The sequence below is a fragment of the Strongylocentrotus purpuratus genome, unplaced genomic scaffold (genome assembly GCF_000002235.5).
Source record: "Strongylocentrotus purpuratus isolate Spur 01 unplaced genomic scaffold, Spur_5.0 spur5_scaffold_12, whole genome shotgun sequence".
Classification (NCBI taxonomy): Eukaryota; Metazoa; Echinodermata; class Echinoidea; order Camarodonta; family Strongylocentrotidae; genus Strongylocentrotus; species Strongylocentrotus purpuratus.
This window is the reverse complement of record NW_022145597.1, coordinates 2,927,779-2,946,078: the sequence shown is the minus strand read 5'-3', so window position 1 is coordinate 2,946,078 and position 18,300 is coordinate 2,927,779. Positions and strand designations below refer to the sequence as shown.

The 18,300-nt window shown below is 37.7% G+C and overlaps 1 protein-coding gene across 2 annotated transcripts in view; it reads left to right on the top strand.

The window, feature by feature from the left end:
- Positions 1 to 1,980: 1,980 nt before the first annotated feature.
- LOC582365 (propionyl-CoA carboxylase alpha chain, mitochondrial) overlaps positions 1,981 to 18,300 on the top strand; it is a 37,557-nt gene continuing 21,237 nt past the window's right edge. Inside the window, exons 1-5 of one of the 2 annotated variants that reach the window (XM_030981601.1) lie at positions 1,981 to 2,088; positions 7,766 to 7,840; positions 8,653 to 8,769; positions 11,550 to 11,663; positions 12,894 to 12,947. In XM_030981601.1, the coding sequence (XP_030837461.1) occupies positions 2,011 to 2,088; positions 7,766 to 7,840; positions 8,653 to 8,769; positions 11,550 to 11,663; positions 12,894 to 12,947 (438 nt within the window). In that variant the 5' untranslated portion in view covers positions 1,981 to 2,010. Of the gene's footprint in view, positions 2,089 to 7,765; positions 7,841 to 8,652; positions 8,770 to 11,549; positions 11,664 to 12,893; positions 12,948 to 13,015; positions 13,052 to 18,300 lie in introns of those variants that run through there. The other variant, XM_030981602.1, reaches the window with a different exon arrangement.

Sequence of the window (18,300 nt, the reverse complement as noted above, 5' to 3'; positions counted from 1 at the left end):
AATAAGGATGTTATTAGTCCTTGACTGTCGATTCGTTATTTGAATAGTAGTGACGTCATGTGTTCATTCACAGATGTGTGATATTCCATAATTGGCATCATGGAGTTTAATAATAACTCCATGTTGGCATGCACAAAAAATGTCCAAAATTTATGGAAACCGGTATGGGGATGTGGAAACACCGGAGGTGGTTGAAAGGGCAAATTAACTGGTACTGGTAGTACCGCAATAATTTTTGAAGGATATATTTGGGAGCCTGTGGAGTTTTTTGATCTCCTCTAGTCTTTTTTTTCGCCTCTCAATTTCTTTCTCTATCGTTCTTTCTCTTTCCGTTCTTTCACTCCTTTCCCCTATTTTGCCATTCAATTAAACTGACTCCATCATGTATACTGCGAGTGATGCACAACATCAGAGAAAACGGGACGAGAACACCGTATAAAACAGAATTTCATATCCCTATACAATTTCCGTTAACCTAAGACAAATACAAATATGCCTTAATTAGCAAATTGAAACTAAAATTTGAGCCTGGATTATTTAGTTAAGCTATGGTCACAAATCTGAGCAGCGACCGACCGATCAGTAGCCTGCTCGGTCGCTGCTGGAATTTAGGCATCGCCCAGCAATTAAGTCGGTGCCCGGGCGGCGACCGCCCAGGCACCGAGCGTATTTTGGGCGGCGAGTGAAAAGTGAGCAGGCGCCGCCCAAATTTTAACTCCGCGCTAAAACTTCAGCGGCGACCGAGCGATCCCCTAAAAACGAGCGATGCCTGGACGGCCGCCGCTCGGTGGCCGGGCAGCCGCCGGGCAGAATTGGTTAAAAACTCGCCGCTCGGCCGCCGAGCAGGCTACTTTTGGGTAATGTGACCATAGCATAAGGAACGGGAGTACACAAATATTTAGATAGACACGACATTTAAAAGCGAACAGTATTCAATAAGAGAGTCAAAGAGAAAGGAAGAGAGAGAGAGAGAGAGAGAGAGAGGGGGGGGGGGATATCAATTTTCGGGGGCAAAAGGCAAAAAGCAAAAATAATTGTGCTCACTACCCCCTCCACCTCTGAGCGAAATATCGGCCGACGCGATTTTCAAATTTTCCGGGGCAAAAAGCAAAACAAAAAATATTAGTGCTCCTTACCCCCCCCCCCCACGCTTATTCACCGGCTGGTTCTTTCGCAGCTAAATATTTTCTCACGAATTGGGCTCCCTCTTTGTATTGGAAAAGTTAAGGAGCACATATGTCAAAGTAAAAAAAGGGCAATTGTTAGATGTGAAAAAGGGGCACTTCTCGCATGTACCTGAACAGCGGCATTCACCAGAGACGAAGAACAAAAAACGGTGCCAAATAAAAGGGTGCACTTATCAGATGTGAAAAGAGGGCACTCATTAGAAATAAAAAAAGGGGCACTTATAAGAATTGATAATTATAAGGGACACTTTTGCAAAGGAAAAGGGGCAATTGTCGAAGGAAAAGGGGCATTTATGAGAAGGGGGAAATAAGGGCTCTATATTAACAATAATAATTGGCGCAATAATCACAAGGAAAATGGGCTCTTATTAATAGGAATAGGGGTACGTGTCAAAATAAGAGGGTATCATAATGGGGGCACTTATTGAAGGGGAATCGACACTTCTTAAAAAGGAAAAGGGACACTTGTCAAAGTGAAAGGGGCACCTCTCAGATTTGAATAGGGACACTTATCAGATGTGGTAAGGGCCACTATTATAAGCATGTGGAACGGGCACTTATCACAAACAAAAAGGAGAACTTGTCGAAAGTAAAATAGGGGGCACTTTTCCTGTAAAAAAAGACACATAATTTTGGGGTACTTGAAAAACTGGGAGGGGATGAGGGTACTATGACTCGCTGCTCCCCCCGTAGCGCCACCTCTGACAGGGAGCCCAACGAAAAGAAAAAAAATCATGGGTGTTTGGGGGGGGGGGGGCGAGGCATGCATAACTGGAGTACACCATCACGTGATCAGACGATCGAGATCACACAAAAATCCAACATGGCAGCTTACATGAATGCCACTTTACAGCAGATTCGGCTGGGAAAGTCAAGAATCTTGGGTCATCTGAGGCAAAGAGTAAGCTAATAATGGTCTCATTCAAACGAAATTCAGATTTGACATTCTTTTAAGTAATTTATACTATACGAGAACATGTTAACCAGCAGTAATATCAAGTCAGATTGCTTGATCGCGGTCCCATTCGTTGCTTTTTGTGTTTGTAATTGTAGGCCTACTTTGTATTCCACATAATTCAGTGGACATTGCGTTTACCACACACATAGGTGCATAAACCGTGCATTACTATCCTGGCTGTGTATTAAAAGCTGTGCTATTGATTCTCAACATTTCAAACACCACTGTACAAAACTCAACTGATTTCACTCAAAATTGGTAGGCCTATCGTTACCACTCCAGCAAAGCATACATGTAGTAGATCTAGGGTGTCTGAACGATTTTTCAATTTTCAATTTGGGATTGTTTTTCACCATTTTTGTTTGATATTTGAATAAAAGATGTTATCAGAATAATACATTTCAAATTTCAAGTCTCACCGATGTTTCTATCAAAAGTTACAGCCCCTCCAAAACGCTGGTATATTCATATCATTTTGGTCAAAATCGACGAAAAAGACGTCTACGCAGAGTGATGTTGTTTTGCTAAATTTAGCCAAACAGCTGTATCGCGCGATATGCAAGCGTATGCATATCGTACGCATGCTGCTAAGCCAATCCGCGACTTGCAGCTTGAGCTACGCTGTCTCCGCGACATGTGCCATTGACTAGTATGGTTGGCGTTCGTCGCACAATAAACCCGGAAGTGAATGCACGTTATAGTCAATGGCAATATCGCGGAGATGTCTCCGCGATATTGCCATTGACTATAACGTGTATTCACTTCCGGGTTCTATGCCGCGAATGGCCACCCATACTTGAATTTGGGGTTTCGTTCGTGCGCGGAGGAGATGTTACGCGATGTAACCATGGTTTGGACTGAGCGGAGCGCACGCCCCCTAATTAGCTGATCCACCAAATAGCGAGAAGGGTATTTTTAAACTGTTATCAGTTGTGATCCCTGGGGGCTAGCGAAAATATAAGCACATAGAATTGTTCCTTAGGACTGGGACTACTTATCGATCGGGGCGTCATATCTCAAAAGTGACAAACCTCAGAGTTAGCCAGGACACAATGTTTCAATTGCTGTTTTGACCAAGATATTTTTAGAATTTCGGGGGCTACGCCCCTTTAGAAATATTGGAATTTACCTGCTCTTTCATATGACACCTCATTTATTGATTATCACCTTCAGGATCACAACAGATAAAGGTTTGAATCTCGAATTGAAAAAAAAAAATTGACTTTTTTTGCATGGTCGCGCAATGCACGTAGACTGCATAGGGATGCGTGTAATCTCTATGGGAAGAATTTTAGCACACAACATCGGGTGTGCGATCAGACACCCTACATGTAGAGAGTCAATGCTAATGGCAATGCGTATTGACCTCTAGGGGCTCGTTCCTAGAAACCAACGACAAGACAGTCATAACTTTATCCACCAACTACGGAGATGTCTCTGATCTTCCTAAACCGTTTCACGAAGAGCTTACTAGCTAGTATCTCGTGAGATCGATACTATCGGCGAGAAGAGGAGCCGAGACTCGCAGTACCACCGGATTATTACAAAATTAATATTTAGAAAAATGCAATTATTTAAATGAATTAGTAATAAAAAAGATTGAAAATGATACCATGAAATAAGAGATGAAATAAGAGATGCAATATACTTCCAAATTTGCGTAGATTGTACAATAGAAGTACTTGTAACATATAACTGAGTATTTCATTACATGACCGGTGAATCAGTTTTGTTCTTGAGATGGGTACCCCCCGGATATTTTCATTTGATAGTTTATAAAAATACACCCTTAAATTATTCTTAGTAAAAATATAATGCTTTGAAAGTTTTGTTCAATGTTTTAAGCGTCAGTAAATTTTAAAATGACAAAACTTCAACATTCCAAAGGTTAAAAGACATGTTTTAAACTGTTCATTTTACACATTTGAAGACAGAATTTATCTCGAAAGCAATATGGGTCTGAAAACTAAAGAATACACTTCAAACTATGGCTTGCCTGCCGTGGCAAAATACCTATCCCTTCGACGATTTTACAATGTGGAAAAAAAGGCGTATTATCAGTTTATTTAAGTGGGAAAATCCTTAAATACAAACATGGCATATTTTCATGAGATTTTCAAATACAAAAACGATAACTCACTGTTCAAGTGAATGTGTTGAAAAATCATAGTTGAAGGATTTATTGTCTTTTTATGCCAGCCATAGTCTACCCAATAAATGACATGTGATGGCGCTGCCCATCGACTAAATAGTTATCCCAGAGATACGACGGTGTCAGAGGCGTCATAACTTCTTAGTCAGGATGTTGTCGTTGATCTTGGCAAAGAGGGCTTGGTGAAACACGTAGCGGACAAGTAGCTCACTAACGCTGATTTAGTCAAGAAGTTAGACTTATGACGGTTTGTAGGAACGGGCCCTAGCACTGCATACATGCTGTGAGGCAGGGACCTAGAAGTCTATACACAAATACACACACCACACAATATCGCATAGACTGTACACAATCATGTTGATGCAGCTGTAAGCAAAGTTTGACACTAGACTTACAATTTTAATTTTTTAATTATTCTTCTTAACATCAGTAAGTTGAACAAAATGTATTTTACTGCTATTTAGATGTCATCAATAGTCACTAAAGTACCGATTTTTAGTGAAATCAGTTGAGTTTTGTACAGTGGTGTTTGAAATGTTGAGAATCAAAAACACAGCGTTTACTACACAGCCAGGATAGTGATGCTCCTATGTGTGATCGTTACTAGACTCTAGACTAGACTAGTAGGGTGTCTGAACGATTTTTCAATTTTCAATTTGGGATCGTTTTTCACCATTTTTGTTTGATATTTGAATGAAAAATGTTATCAGAATAATACATTTCAAATTTCATGTCTCACCGATGTTTCTATCAAAAGTTACAGCCCCTCCAAAACGCTGGTATATTCATATCATTTTGGTCAAAATCGACGAAAAAGACGTCCACGGCCCACGCAGAGTGATGTTGTTTTGCTAAATTCAGACAAACAGCTGTATTGCGCGATATGCAAGCGTATGCATATAGTACGCATGTTGCTAAGCCAATGCGCGACTTGCAGGTTGAGCCACGCTGTCTCCGCGATATGTGCCATTGACTAGTATGGGTGGCCTTTCGCGGCATAGAACCCGGAAGTAAATACACATTGTAGTCAATGGCAATATCGCGGAGACAACGTGCGTGCGTTGTCTCCGCGATTTTGCCATTGACTACAACGTTTATTCACTTCTGGGTTCTATGCCGCGAACGGCCACCCATACTTTCATTCACTATAATGTGTAATTGAATTTGGGGTTTCGTTCGTACGCGGAGAGGTTACGCGATGTAACCATGGTTTGGACTGAGCGGAGCGCACGCCCCCTAATTAGCTGATCCACCAAATAGCGAGAAGGGTATTTTTAAACTGTTATCAGTTGTGATCCCTAGGGGCTAGCTAAAAAATAAGCACATAGAATTGTTCCTTAGGACTGGGACTACTTATCGATCGGGGCGTCATATCTCAAAAGTGACAAACCTCAGAGTTAGCCAGGACACAATGTTTAAATTGCTGTTTTGACATATTTTTAGAATTTCGGGGGCTACGCCCCTTTGGAAATATTGGAATTTACCTGCTCTTTCATATGACACCTCATTTATTGAGTATCACTTTCAGGATCACAACAGATAAAGGTTTGAATCTCGAATTGAAAAAAAAAAAAGAGACTTTTTTTGCATGGTCGCGCAATGCACGTAGGCTGCATAGGGATGCGTGTAATCTCTATGGGAAGAATTTTAGCACACAACATCGGGTGCGCGATCAGACACCCTATTACTAGTCTAGTGACGATTGATGGTGCTTGTTCAGAAACCTATCCAAAATTTGACCCATAACTCTGGCGTGGAGATACCTCACTCCAGCAAAGCATAGAGAGTCAATACCAATGCGTATTGACCTCTAGCACTGCATGCTTGCTGTGAGGCGGGTATTTTTAGACCCATACACAAATACACACACCACACAATATTGCATAAACTGTACACAATCATTTCGATGCAGCTGTAAGCAAAGTTTGACACTAGACTTACAATTTGAATTTTTAAATTATTCTTTTTAACATCAGTTAGTAAAAAAAATGTATTTTACTGCTATTTAGGTGTCATCAATTGTCACTAAAGTACCGATTTTGAGTGAAATCAGTTGAGATTTGTACAGTGGTGTTTGAAATGTTGAGAATCAAAAGCACAGCTTTCACTACACAGCCAGGATAGTGATGCTCCTATGTGTGAGATACCTTACTAAAACATACCAAAAATAAGTAAATATTCATTAAATGTCCAAATAAAGATCATGAGTTAAAAGTTGTTATATTTATTATCTGTTTTGTTTCAATTTTCTTGTTATTTTTGGAGTATTTTTCAAGAAAACGATGATATCAGTAAACACTTTTTCACAGGTTTCACGGCAAACCGCTGCACAATACAAGTGCATACCGATGGTGGGTTGGGGGAGGGCGCGCGCCTCTGTGAAGTAATCTACCGTATTGAGGATCTGGCTTGGGGGAGTTGCAGTTTATTGCAACTTTCTTGCAATGCCCCAATAGTCTGACATACAGCAGGGCTTTACACCAAACTTTTTGGCATGGGCTCGGGATTAAAATGTATAAAATACTTGACTTCTAGTACTACAGCATAACGTAGCCTATCAAATCATTAGGTTGAATCATACCATTATGGTACATCATGATTCTGTTAGTGAGGTGGAAATAAATGTCAAAAAAATTAAAGCCCCTTTTTTCTCCTTTTTCCAGAGTCTTCGCACATACTTGAGCTCAGCATTAATGGTGCGGTCGCAATGTGCTATATTTCTATGGCGTGCCATTTGCCCAATAATTCAGATGAAAACTATTTATCACCTATAAACACTGTTCATTTGCGATAAAAACTCTATGTTTATCGAGAAAAACTATGTTTACCACTCGATTATCACAGTTTATCTCAATAAACACTATTTTCCTTCTGATTAACAGTGTTTATATTAAAGTCGATAAACTCAAACCAATATTCATACAAGTATTGGCTATGATTTTGAGCTCTCCTGACTTACATGATCTTGCTATTCAGGGTTGTTCTAATGCCTGTCTGCCCTAGTTTGGCCAGGAGGGATTAGACATCCCTGCGTGGTCACGGACAGGTGGTTATCTCATCAAATCAGCTCTCAATTAACATAACATAAAGGGGATTATGGGGGAACAACAGGTACTACTTGGGCATTGTTTGCTATAAGAGGGTGCAAGTAGCTACAAATGTACAAAACTGCAAGTAGTGCAGTCCTGCTTTAAGGTGGCCCAGTTACATGTAGCCCAGATTTGCTAGGCCAGATGACTTAACAGGACAAGCACAACAAGACAGGCTCCTAAACAGAGCTCCAGCACTCAACTGGCTACTAAAACAGTTACATGTATGTACCTATGTATGACATGTTTTCATTCACGGTGTAATTCCGTTCTAGGAAAGAGGGTCTTCATATCTTTGCTGTTTCTAATCTCTTTCTTCATTTCTTCTCTTTCTTCATTTCTTCTCTTTATTGTTTCCATTTCCCCCACACCAAATCAGGTTCCTGCAAGTTGCCATGGCTACCAAGAACATGTCCGTTGTTATGCTGTTGCACCCTGGGATCCCAGTGAACCTGTGAGTATAGACTTCCTGGTGATGTCATTATAACGGGATCTTATTTACTCAGGGTAGCCACATACATGTAGGTATCCCCATACTGCTCTTCCCTGGGGCCCTGCAGTTAATACCTCAGCATTGCCATTTGATATTCTTGGGTTGAGAGGGACAAATCAGTGTGGGCAAAACACCTTGTCAAAAGTAAGCACCAAAGCAAGGATTGAATCCAGGTCCTCTTGTATGTGGGTGAAGAGCCATCACCAATACACCATGTTACTCCCACTTCATATCCAAAGGTTAAACACATGATTGTTAATAGCACAGTGAAAAATGACCTCCTATTTTGCATACTTTCAGAAACATTTTCCACAAAATAATACCTCTTTTTGCGTTTCACTTACAAAATGGGCTCTGAATACAATCCTCTTTTTGGCTTATCGAGTATACATGTACATGTATATGTCACCAACAAAAATATATGCACACTTACATGTTGCTACCATCATGAAATATAACCCTTTGAATGGATGGGAATTAAATTCGGAGGGGGGGGGGGGGGGGCTATACCTGTACAAGCTTCATCATTAAATCTGTGAAATAGAAAAAATAAATGAGATAAAAGACTGGTAACATGAGGGAAAGAAGTAGCAATGGAGCATATGATAAACTAAGTTTCAACTTTTGTGCAGTTTCTGTTGAATGACACTTGAACAGTGTTGTATGTGTTATTATACATGTACAGTGGAGCTGCTATCGGGCACAAAGATTGATTTAACAAATAGTTGAGTGTAAATAATAGCCAAATTTATGATTGTTTTATATCTTGACAGACATTTGATAAGATCCTGATAGCTAACCGTGGTGAGATTGCGTGCCGTGTGATGAGAACATGTCGTGATATGGGAATCAAGTCTGTCGCCATCTATAGTGAAGCTGATGTCAATGCAGTATGTATAACCTTTACCCTAACATTATTTTAAAGGGAGTGTAGCTTGGCAAATACTAGTTAACGCCAACTACGCCTTCTTTTGGACAACTGCACGTAAAAGAATGGACTTGATTAACAGTAGTCAGCAACTTAATCTCTACATGGTCAGCGTATGCAAAACAGATCAAAGTTCTCCTCAAGCTTCGGTTTCGCGTATGTTGCACGCACACGATTGCTGCGGTTGCGTCGTCTGTAGTCGTATTATACCTGATTGGCCAAGGGTCAGGCCACGGGAAAGACACGTAGTCTCGTCATGCTACACTCCCTTTTATAATTTTTAAGCTATTCTTGAATTGGTGTGAAAATAAATCATTTTGGATTGTTAAGCTCACCTTGAATGGATGTTACACTAATAATGACCATATTCCGCTTTTATATAACGCTTAATACAATGTCTCTAAGCACTTTACAGATATACTATTATCCCGGTCATTGGATTCAATACTGGCCCGCACACACTATGTGCACAATCTCCACTCCCTGGGGAGCATTCCAGCTAGGCGTTACTTCACGCTCAACTACTGTTTGACCAACAATGACGGTCGCATCCTACTGGGCACTCATTTAACACCAGGGTGGAGAGTAGCAAGTGCAGGCTAATATCTTGCTAAAGCCAAAGGATATTAGTGCCATGTCTGGAATCGAACCCTCAACTTTTCTTACAATTTTGGATTATATCTGGGTTACAGTAAGACAGGAAAATCAGCATTTAGTGAAATATTTCTTAGGTGGACACAAGTTTTTTTATTCTCTCTTTCCCTTACCTACATTCCTGTCTTTTCTTGCTCAGCTTCCTTCACTCCTTTTCTCATTTCACTCTGCTATTTCGTCCTACTTTTGTCAGAATGTATTCAACTGTTTGTTAATCTAATTGAAGTATTTGTTTTGTGCACATTTATGTATTCTTATGTTATTCATTGTTGTCTTCTGCCAGTGGAGGCCAAATTTCTGTGTTTTTTAACGTGGACAATAAAATCTGAATCTGAATCTGAAGTTGTGTAGATGGGTACTTTGAAATTTTATGCTGTGTGAATAGATCTGAAAAGGAGAAATAAAGTAAAAGTTTGTTATAATGGCAAGGGTTTTTCTATCTAGAAAATAGAATGATTTCTTAAAAATCATATGGGTAATATATGTTCAAATTCACAGAATGTGAGTGTATTGCATAATTTATTTATGGGATTTATCTCTTTCTATTTATTCTGTACTACTTGTACAATACCAGGGACTATACACCAACGTGCACATTATCAAAATTAGGTCTTTAAGATATGTTAAGATACGTCATCAAAACCAATAGATTAGTCCCTATTGTGTGTGGGTTGCCTTTGTAATGTGTTGGAAGAGAAACTTTTCATAATTACAGTTTCGATTGTGTCATCAAAAGTAGTCAAAGTTGTTTTGTTTACTTTAATATGTCTTAGACGATAAATGCATTCATGTGTACATTGAAAAATAATTTTTGTTAAATATGTTTTACAAATTCTTTATAAGATTGTAATAAGGTACTTTAAAGACTTTGTTATTATTAAGGTTTATAATGAGCCTCCCTAGATTGTTTCTTGCATGTGATTTCTTGGAATTTTATCTGTATATCCCTCCCATAATACAACCCCACAGTTATGAGAATTTCAACATTTCAACCACTATGTAATTACATATTCCCCATCCAATCTGACTACAGATTTTGAGTTTTGCAGCATAACGTAATCAGAAGAAATATCAATTCCACAAGTTAATTGTGAATACTTCAATTTTTGCCTCGTCATTCTTGATAAAATTTGTAGATATTTGTGATATATGAGTTACAATGTAATAACCTTCTGTGTCAATAGCATAGCTGCCAAATGTTACGAAAACAAAATTGTTATTGTTACAAATTTCCCAACCTCGTTACGAAATTACGAAGACCCCTTCTATCAGGAAAAAATACACAGAGGCTCGGGGCGAATTAGCCCCCAAAATGCCCAAAAGAGCCCCCAAATTTTGCATAGAGTTCAATGCAAAACAATTTATTGAGTGTTATTGTCATGCAAGCAAGCTTGAAAAGTAGCCACCAAATTTTTTAAAGTAGTTTTTTTCCCTGCCTTCTATTATTACAAATTTCACAAACAAAAAATCAAAAAATATTCATTCTGTCCCGTAAAGTATCCTACAAGCATCTCACATTGGCAATTTGGGGATGTTCATTGGTTCATCGAACACACCAGTCATGACAAATAAAAAAAAAATCTTCCTGTATGTAGGAACTGTAAGAGGCATTATTGATCCATGTTTCTTTTAAAATACAATTTTTGTCAGTAAAATACAACTTTTGGGATTGAAGAATCCAGTTTTTGAACTCCAGAGTTTGGCAGGTGTGACATAGATGTGTGCTTTGCGCACATGATATTCAGTTTTACTTAAATGTTACTAATTGAAAATTCCAAATGTTATGCAATAGATGCATGAGTTACAATTTAACACTGTTCTGGGTCAAGTGATACATGTATATAAACAACAATATAAAAAGTGTCAATTCGTCCTTGTTTTCACGAAGTGACGGTAGTGAGGAAAATCGTAACGCAAAGTGAATGCATTTTTTTTTCACTACCGTCACTTCGTGAAAACAGCGACGAATTGATGTATGAGTTACAGTGTAACACCCTTCTCGCTTTTGGCAGACATGCTACCTGCCTTCATGAAATTTCTTTTTTCATATCTGTAAACTTATTATTGTAATGTCAATCCTGTTTTCAGCTTCATGTAGAGATGGCTGATGAAGCTGTTTGTGTTGGCCCAGCGGCATCCAAGGACAGTTATCTCAATATGGATAGGATACTACAAGCCATCAAAGATACCGGTTCACAGGCTGTAAGTATACTGTAATCAAGTGAATAAATACAATCAAAACAGGTTATCAAAGCATCACTGGTTGTAATATTCAGTGTGAGTAAATACATGCAGAATACTGCAGGCTTATTTAGAGATTGTATCCGATGCTTGATACTAACAGGTGCCCAAAATATGTGGGTTCCCAAAATTTCAACATTTTACAATGGAGTTTATACATGTATAAAGAGGATCTTGACATTTTAATCCCAAGCCCAGGCCAAAAAGTTTGGTGTAAAGCCCTGCCGTATTTTCAGACTATGATTTACCTCAAGTTGGACCTAACTATAGCAGGTTCATGCCACTGGTTGCTCTCACCATTTACTGGCATTGGTCTCTCAAGGGACATACAAATCATGGTTACAAATTTACAGAATTTATGTTTTTTGATAATTCATTACTGAAGAAAAAAATACAAAGATCATAATAGTGAGAGAAACCAGTGGCATGAATGGCCTGCCATAGTTAGCGCAACTTAAAGTCGATCTTAGTCTTTGTAAAACCCCACACATCATATTGAGTGTAAATATTCCATGAATAGAATACTTCCAACCAAGACACTATATATTTTGAGATGTGAGTGTAAAAGGCGCATTGCATTTTGATAAAAGTAATAATATTTTTTGGGTTTCTGAACATTAAGCAAACCAGGGCCGATCTTATAAAGAGTTGCAATTGATCCAAATAAATCACAAGTCCTCTATTAAATTAATCGCAAGTTTGCAGTCCCTTATCTCTTATGTACATATTTGCGATTGATATAATTCACAAATATGTTGCGATAATATCAACTCTTTATGAGACGGGGCCCAGGATTGTTTTTCTTGGCTAATATTGACTGATGTCTCTCTCCGATCTAGTAGAGATAGGAAAGGCAATAAATGAATGTATAGCTATTATACATGCACATATGCATGTCATTGGCACCCACGTGACATGATCCAATCTAGTCCAATCCAGGAATTTATAAAGCGCCAATATCTAGTTGCCTATTCAAAGGTGCTGATGAGACTGAAACACTACCCAAAATGGGGATATGACACATATAGCAATTGGGCAAAATATTTATAGTCATCGTTTGTACAACTTTACATGTAAAATTGGCACCCGCGTGTTATAATATGACACGTTCATAAAGGAGCCCAAACTTTAAAAATATTTGAAATATTAGTTGAAAGAGATAAAAGCATTATTTGTAATTGATTCTTACAGGTACACCCTGGATATGGCTTTCTTTCAGAGAATATGGAATTTGCAAAAAGACTGGTAAGTCAAGTCTAATCAACATCAATTGTACTACAACTCTCAAGTTACATATACATATGAATATACAAAGGCCTATAGATGATATGAAATTTGCAAAGAGACTGGTAAGTCAAGACTAGTCAAGCTCACATACAGATTAGATCTGGGTCCAGATCATTTATGATATGTACTATATTTTACAAATGAACTTTTTCAAAATATTTATTTCATTGTCTGTTATCTTTTAATTTTATTCTCCACAATCCCTCCCCCATCTCATTTCCATCTCTCCATCTTCTTTTCCTTTAATACTTTTATGTCCCTCTATCTGCCTCCTTCTCTCCTGTCTCCTCCTCTCCCACCCTCCTACCCCACCTTCTGTCTTTCCCTCTAATCAATTGATTTATTCTTAACCCTAAGAATGTATAATTGTTACACTAAGGACCGTTTTATTAGTTGACATCAGATTCATACATGCCAACTGTACAGATTAAAGAGGAACATTCCTCTTTTTGGGAGAAGATAATTATCATTTTAATGCAGGTGTTCCTCTTCCTGTACAAATTTGTCTGTAGTATTGAATAGGAGAGTTAGGATTGTTCCTCCTTTTTTTGAAAATAGCATAATTTGTACAGATTTCTGATTTTCAAATGTTGGCATGTATGCAGATTCATCGTGTAAGGTATGACAAACAGTTGTTTGTTATAAACATCAATCTGGATATGAAGGACCCCTTGCTAGATGTGCACGTAGGTTTATACGATTAATCCCATAAAGTGAAACTAATTATAATAATAGTAGAGTCTTGTATAGCGCTCATGTCACAAGGTCATTCTAAATCATACTAAATCACAGAAGGTTGTGTAGTACAGTTTGAATCGACCCTCATACATGCACAAGTGTCTATAGTTGACCTCATCGAGGCTATTCAAGAAATTGATACTTTCATACTCTTCTCCTTGTTTCGTGCTATACACAATACCGGTATGTAGCATATACATGTAAAAGTTTCCTTGCTCGTACAAGGCCTTCACAACAAACCTTGGTCTTAGCTCGAACTTTCAATTATCCCTCTTCAAAATTATAAGAGCCTCTTTGAAAATGAACTCCTCTGATAATAGATTTTACTGGTAGTTAAGGCATGTAGTTGTATAGCTTGTATTTGTCCGTGAATATATAATATTTCTAACCTTGTACTTCTAGTTTCTCAAGTGGGTTAATTCTTCATGATGTTAATGCATATTGAGCTTCACAACGCAGAGGTTAGGCACTAGTCGCATACTTTTTAACTATACAGTGCCTCCCCCCCCCCCCCCAAAAAAAAAAAAAAATATTGATGTTTTTTTTATAACTTAATCACAATTAAAATTAATAAATAACACATATTTGTAAAGCTTAGATCCTCCTCTTTCATTTGATGCAACACACAGGATGCATATTTCATGCATGAGTGATTAAAAACAATTTGAAGAGAGGGTACCAAAAAGTCATATTGCAGGCAGTATCTGAGTTTCAAAGAGAAAATCACATTTCTAGAAAATTCATTTTCTGCCCTTTCATATGACACCTCAGTCACGAAAAATTAGCCAGGAATAACAAAGTTCTGTTTGTTTAAAGGAATGCTTGCATTTTCATAATTTGATTCAAAAAGTTCTTTTTGACTGGCTGCCTGCCGTAGCAACGAACGGAATTAACAAAAGACTTAACTCTGTTTCCTTGACGATCAGCCATGCATCAAGTCTTTCGTCTTCTTTGTTCATGGCTGATCGTCAACGAAACGTAAGTGAAAGCTTTCCTAGGGTTTCACTTTTTACAAATTTATTTCACAAGACTCTCAAGTTATGGCTGTATAGCATGTATGTAATCAATTTATGGTCATCACTGTGCTGGCCATTACCCAAATTAAATCTAGATCTCTCCCTTTAATAGTGCTTGTATTAAAAGTGCTAGATCTCTTTTCATCCAACTTTTTGAAACTATATCATTTAGATGAGATCCTAGGATGACCTGCGGAAGTGCCTGTTTTTTATATTCCTGTGATTTCTTGGAATATTTTTTTAATATATGAAATCAGATCCGGTTTTTCCTTGTGACCCTCGTTATCAATGACTTCCTTCCCTCGAACAATTCTCTTAAAATCATAGAGATAGAGATAGAGAGAGACACACTTACAGGAACACACACAGAGAGGGAGATAGAACTCAGATAATATCCTTGAGATGAAACCGAGAGGGCGGAACAGGAAGTTAACATCAGTTTTAACGACCCTGTTTGATTATCCTATCTTCCAGGCTGAATTTTTTTTCTTTAGTTTCTATTCCGCCCAATGAAATTCCAGGTCTGCAATATATACATGTACACTATCCTTTCTCACTGCCTTACCATCATGTATGAGCAGATTCGTTGGTTCCTGTTTAGAAGTGAGACTACTATTTATGGGAACCTGCAGTTTTAACGACCCTGTTTGATTATCCTATCTTCCAGGCAGAATTGTTTTTTTCAGTTTCTATTCCGCTCAGACTCAGTGCAGTTCCGGGTCTGCGATACATAGACTATCCTCTCTCACTGCCTTATACCATCATGATCATGTATGAGCAGATTCGTTGGTTCCTGTTTGGAAGTGAGACTTCTAATTAAATGGACTGTTGAATAGTGTTTGAATGATGGCAGGCCTGGTGATGGAAACCTATTTGTGAGTTTCCTTACAAATCTTCTACCCATTGAGAAGAACAATAAGTACTTATTAGTTTGTGTCAAATACAAATGCATAGCAGTTTCAGCGAAAACTTTCCTGATTCACCACTACTCAACAATCAACGAACGCATACCATTTGAAAAGAATGTGGATTTCATTGGCATATAACACACCATTTATTAATCTTTTGCGACCAACCTTTCAGAATCAAAAGCTACTTTTATGATCTGATTGCACCACTTACATGTATGCTCAACATGCATGGCAAAGAAACAGATAAGAAGAGAGATGAAACTAAGAGTGATAGATCTGAAAATTGATCCAATCGATGGTAAAGTTCACCGGCATTATTTAAAGGTAATATGTCCCATTTGCAGGTCAAAAAAATTAAAAGATTTAATTCCAACGCCATTTGAAAGACAATACTTATTTAGAACTTCCCTCAAAATGAAAGAGTTTGAAAAAGACTTTTTGTGGGAAAATAATGACCATTAGTTGTTCAATCAACATAAGTGATTGCATTCACCGATTTTCAGACCCTTGAACCAAATGGTCATACGTTTTGTTGTGCTGCACAAAGATTGTATCACTTCAATTTTGGCCATTACAAGTAGTGGGTTATTGATGTTTGAGCTCATTTTATGTATGTTATTACCAAAGAAAAAAAAGATGTTAGTCCGTCACTCAGTAGTGTCTAACAGTGAAGTCTAGAAAGTAAACAGGTTTCCTTGCATAATTTGAATACTTGGACACTGCTAACTTTTAAATTTCACAGATAGGACATAAGGACATATATTCATAATTCCTGCAAAGTTCTACATAATTTGATGTTGGCTGCATAAGGGACATAGTATCTTTAAAATAGGTTCTATAATTTAGGTAATCTAATTGGACAAATGGCAACACATGACCATGCATTATACCACAATCCATGGCTACAATTCATAATGCTTGGCTAGATAAAAAAAAGTCACTAAAAGGAGACACTGTACTACTATGGATTATTGTGGAGAAGAGTAGACAAGAGAGAGAGAGAGAGAGAGAGAGAGAGAGAGAGAGAGAGAGAGAGCGAGAGAACAACAAGTGAGCAGAGTCTAGAGAGTTCAATGTTCAAAAGTTTCTAAGCAAAAAGATGGATCATACATTGATATGTACATGTATGATGCTGTATGTACATATGAAAATGATTTACACAAATTCCTGTGTTTTGAATTCCCAAGCATATATTCATATTGAAATAAATATTGTATAGAAATAGAAGGTACAATAAATATAAAGAACTTGTTGCAATTGGTCATGATCAGTTAAACATATATTATGCTCAGCACTAATAGTGCTTCATATTAAATTGAATATTCTCTTTAAGTTTTAAGATGAAGTACTGTTATATAAAAAACCTTTGTAAGTAAAACATGTAATTTGAGGTCTTAGTGAAGTTTAGAACTTTATTTGCTCATGTAATTGACCTTTTCCTTCCACTCTTGAAGAATCTCTTGTAAATATTTAGTTATCATTACAAAGGAAGTTTAGTTGTGAATTTGAGTGATTACAGGGCCGCACTTCCTCGTTCTAAGTAGGAGTTTGGTTTAGGTTTCATTTGATAAGGAAACATACAGGAAGTTTCTAGAGTGGCAATGTACTAGTTTATCTATCTTCCTTTTGGATACCTCTTACTAAAAAGGTTCCTCAATTTTAAAGAGAAGGTTGAGTTCTGGGAAAAGGTGAAAAGTAATTTGTGAACGTGATCATTGTTATTAGTATGCAAGAGTGGAAGAACATCAGATAAAAAATGTTCCCTGTAAAGCATGGCTCTTCAAATTCCTTAAAGCCACACTGTTCTACTTGTAGCTACTTGCTCCCTCTATTTAGAAAACGATGCCTAATCAGTGACCATTGGTCCCACATGATCCTCTTTTTCTTATGTTAATTGAGAGCTGAGTTGATGAGATACTGTAACCACCTGTCCAGTGACCTTGCAGGGCGGTCTAATCCCTCCTATAAAAGAGTACAGATAAGCTTTAATATTCTAAATATGGCATGTAACAGCATAAAAATCGGGACAGATTTTTATGCCATATGTTCGTGTAGTCGCATTTACATATTTCTTTGTATAGTGCTTGTAACGTTACCAGGACTGGGCCAAATTTCTTGTCATTTTGATGATATCAGAACCTTGCAGTGCACACCAATACTTATAATATGTTAGATGATCAACCTCTTCTGATCAACTCTACACCCTCTCTTTCACAATTGATGTAATCGCATGACCAGAACTCAACTTTATCTTTAAGTTTTTTAGTGTCAAGCAGCGATGGAGCGGTGGAGCATTTCACTTCCACATATATTACAAATCAGTTACATCATTCTGCACTAAGTTGTATTAAAGAAAATGATGAATCATGGAGACTGTATCATTCTTAGAATTCACTTTTGTACCGGTACTTGAAAATGATTCCCAGTAACCTTTCATACCTCTGGGGGTGTATTCAATTCAATACTTAAGTACAAAATTGAAGCCTTTTACTTTAATAGTATTTGGCTTTAGATAAAATACTTAGCCAATTTTGGTATTCAATTAAAACTTTGGCTAAGTATTTTAACCCTAAATTTAAGACAGCTCCCTACCAGACTTAAGCCAATTATTTGGAGGCCTTGATTGGCAGGCAAATGGTTTCTTAC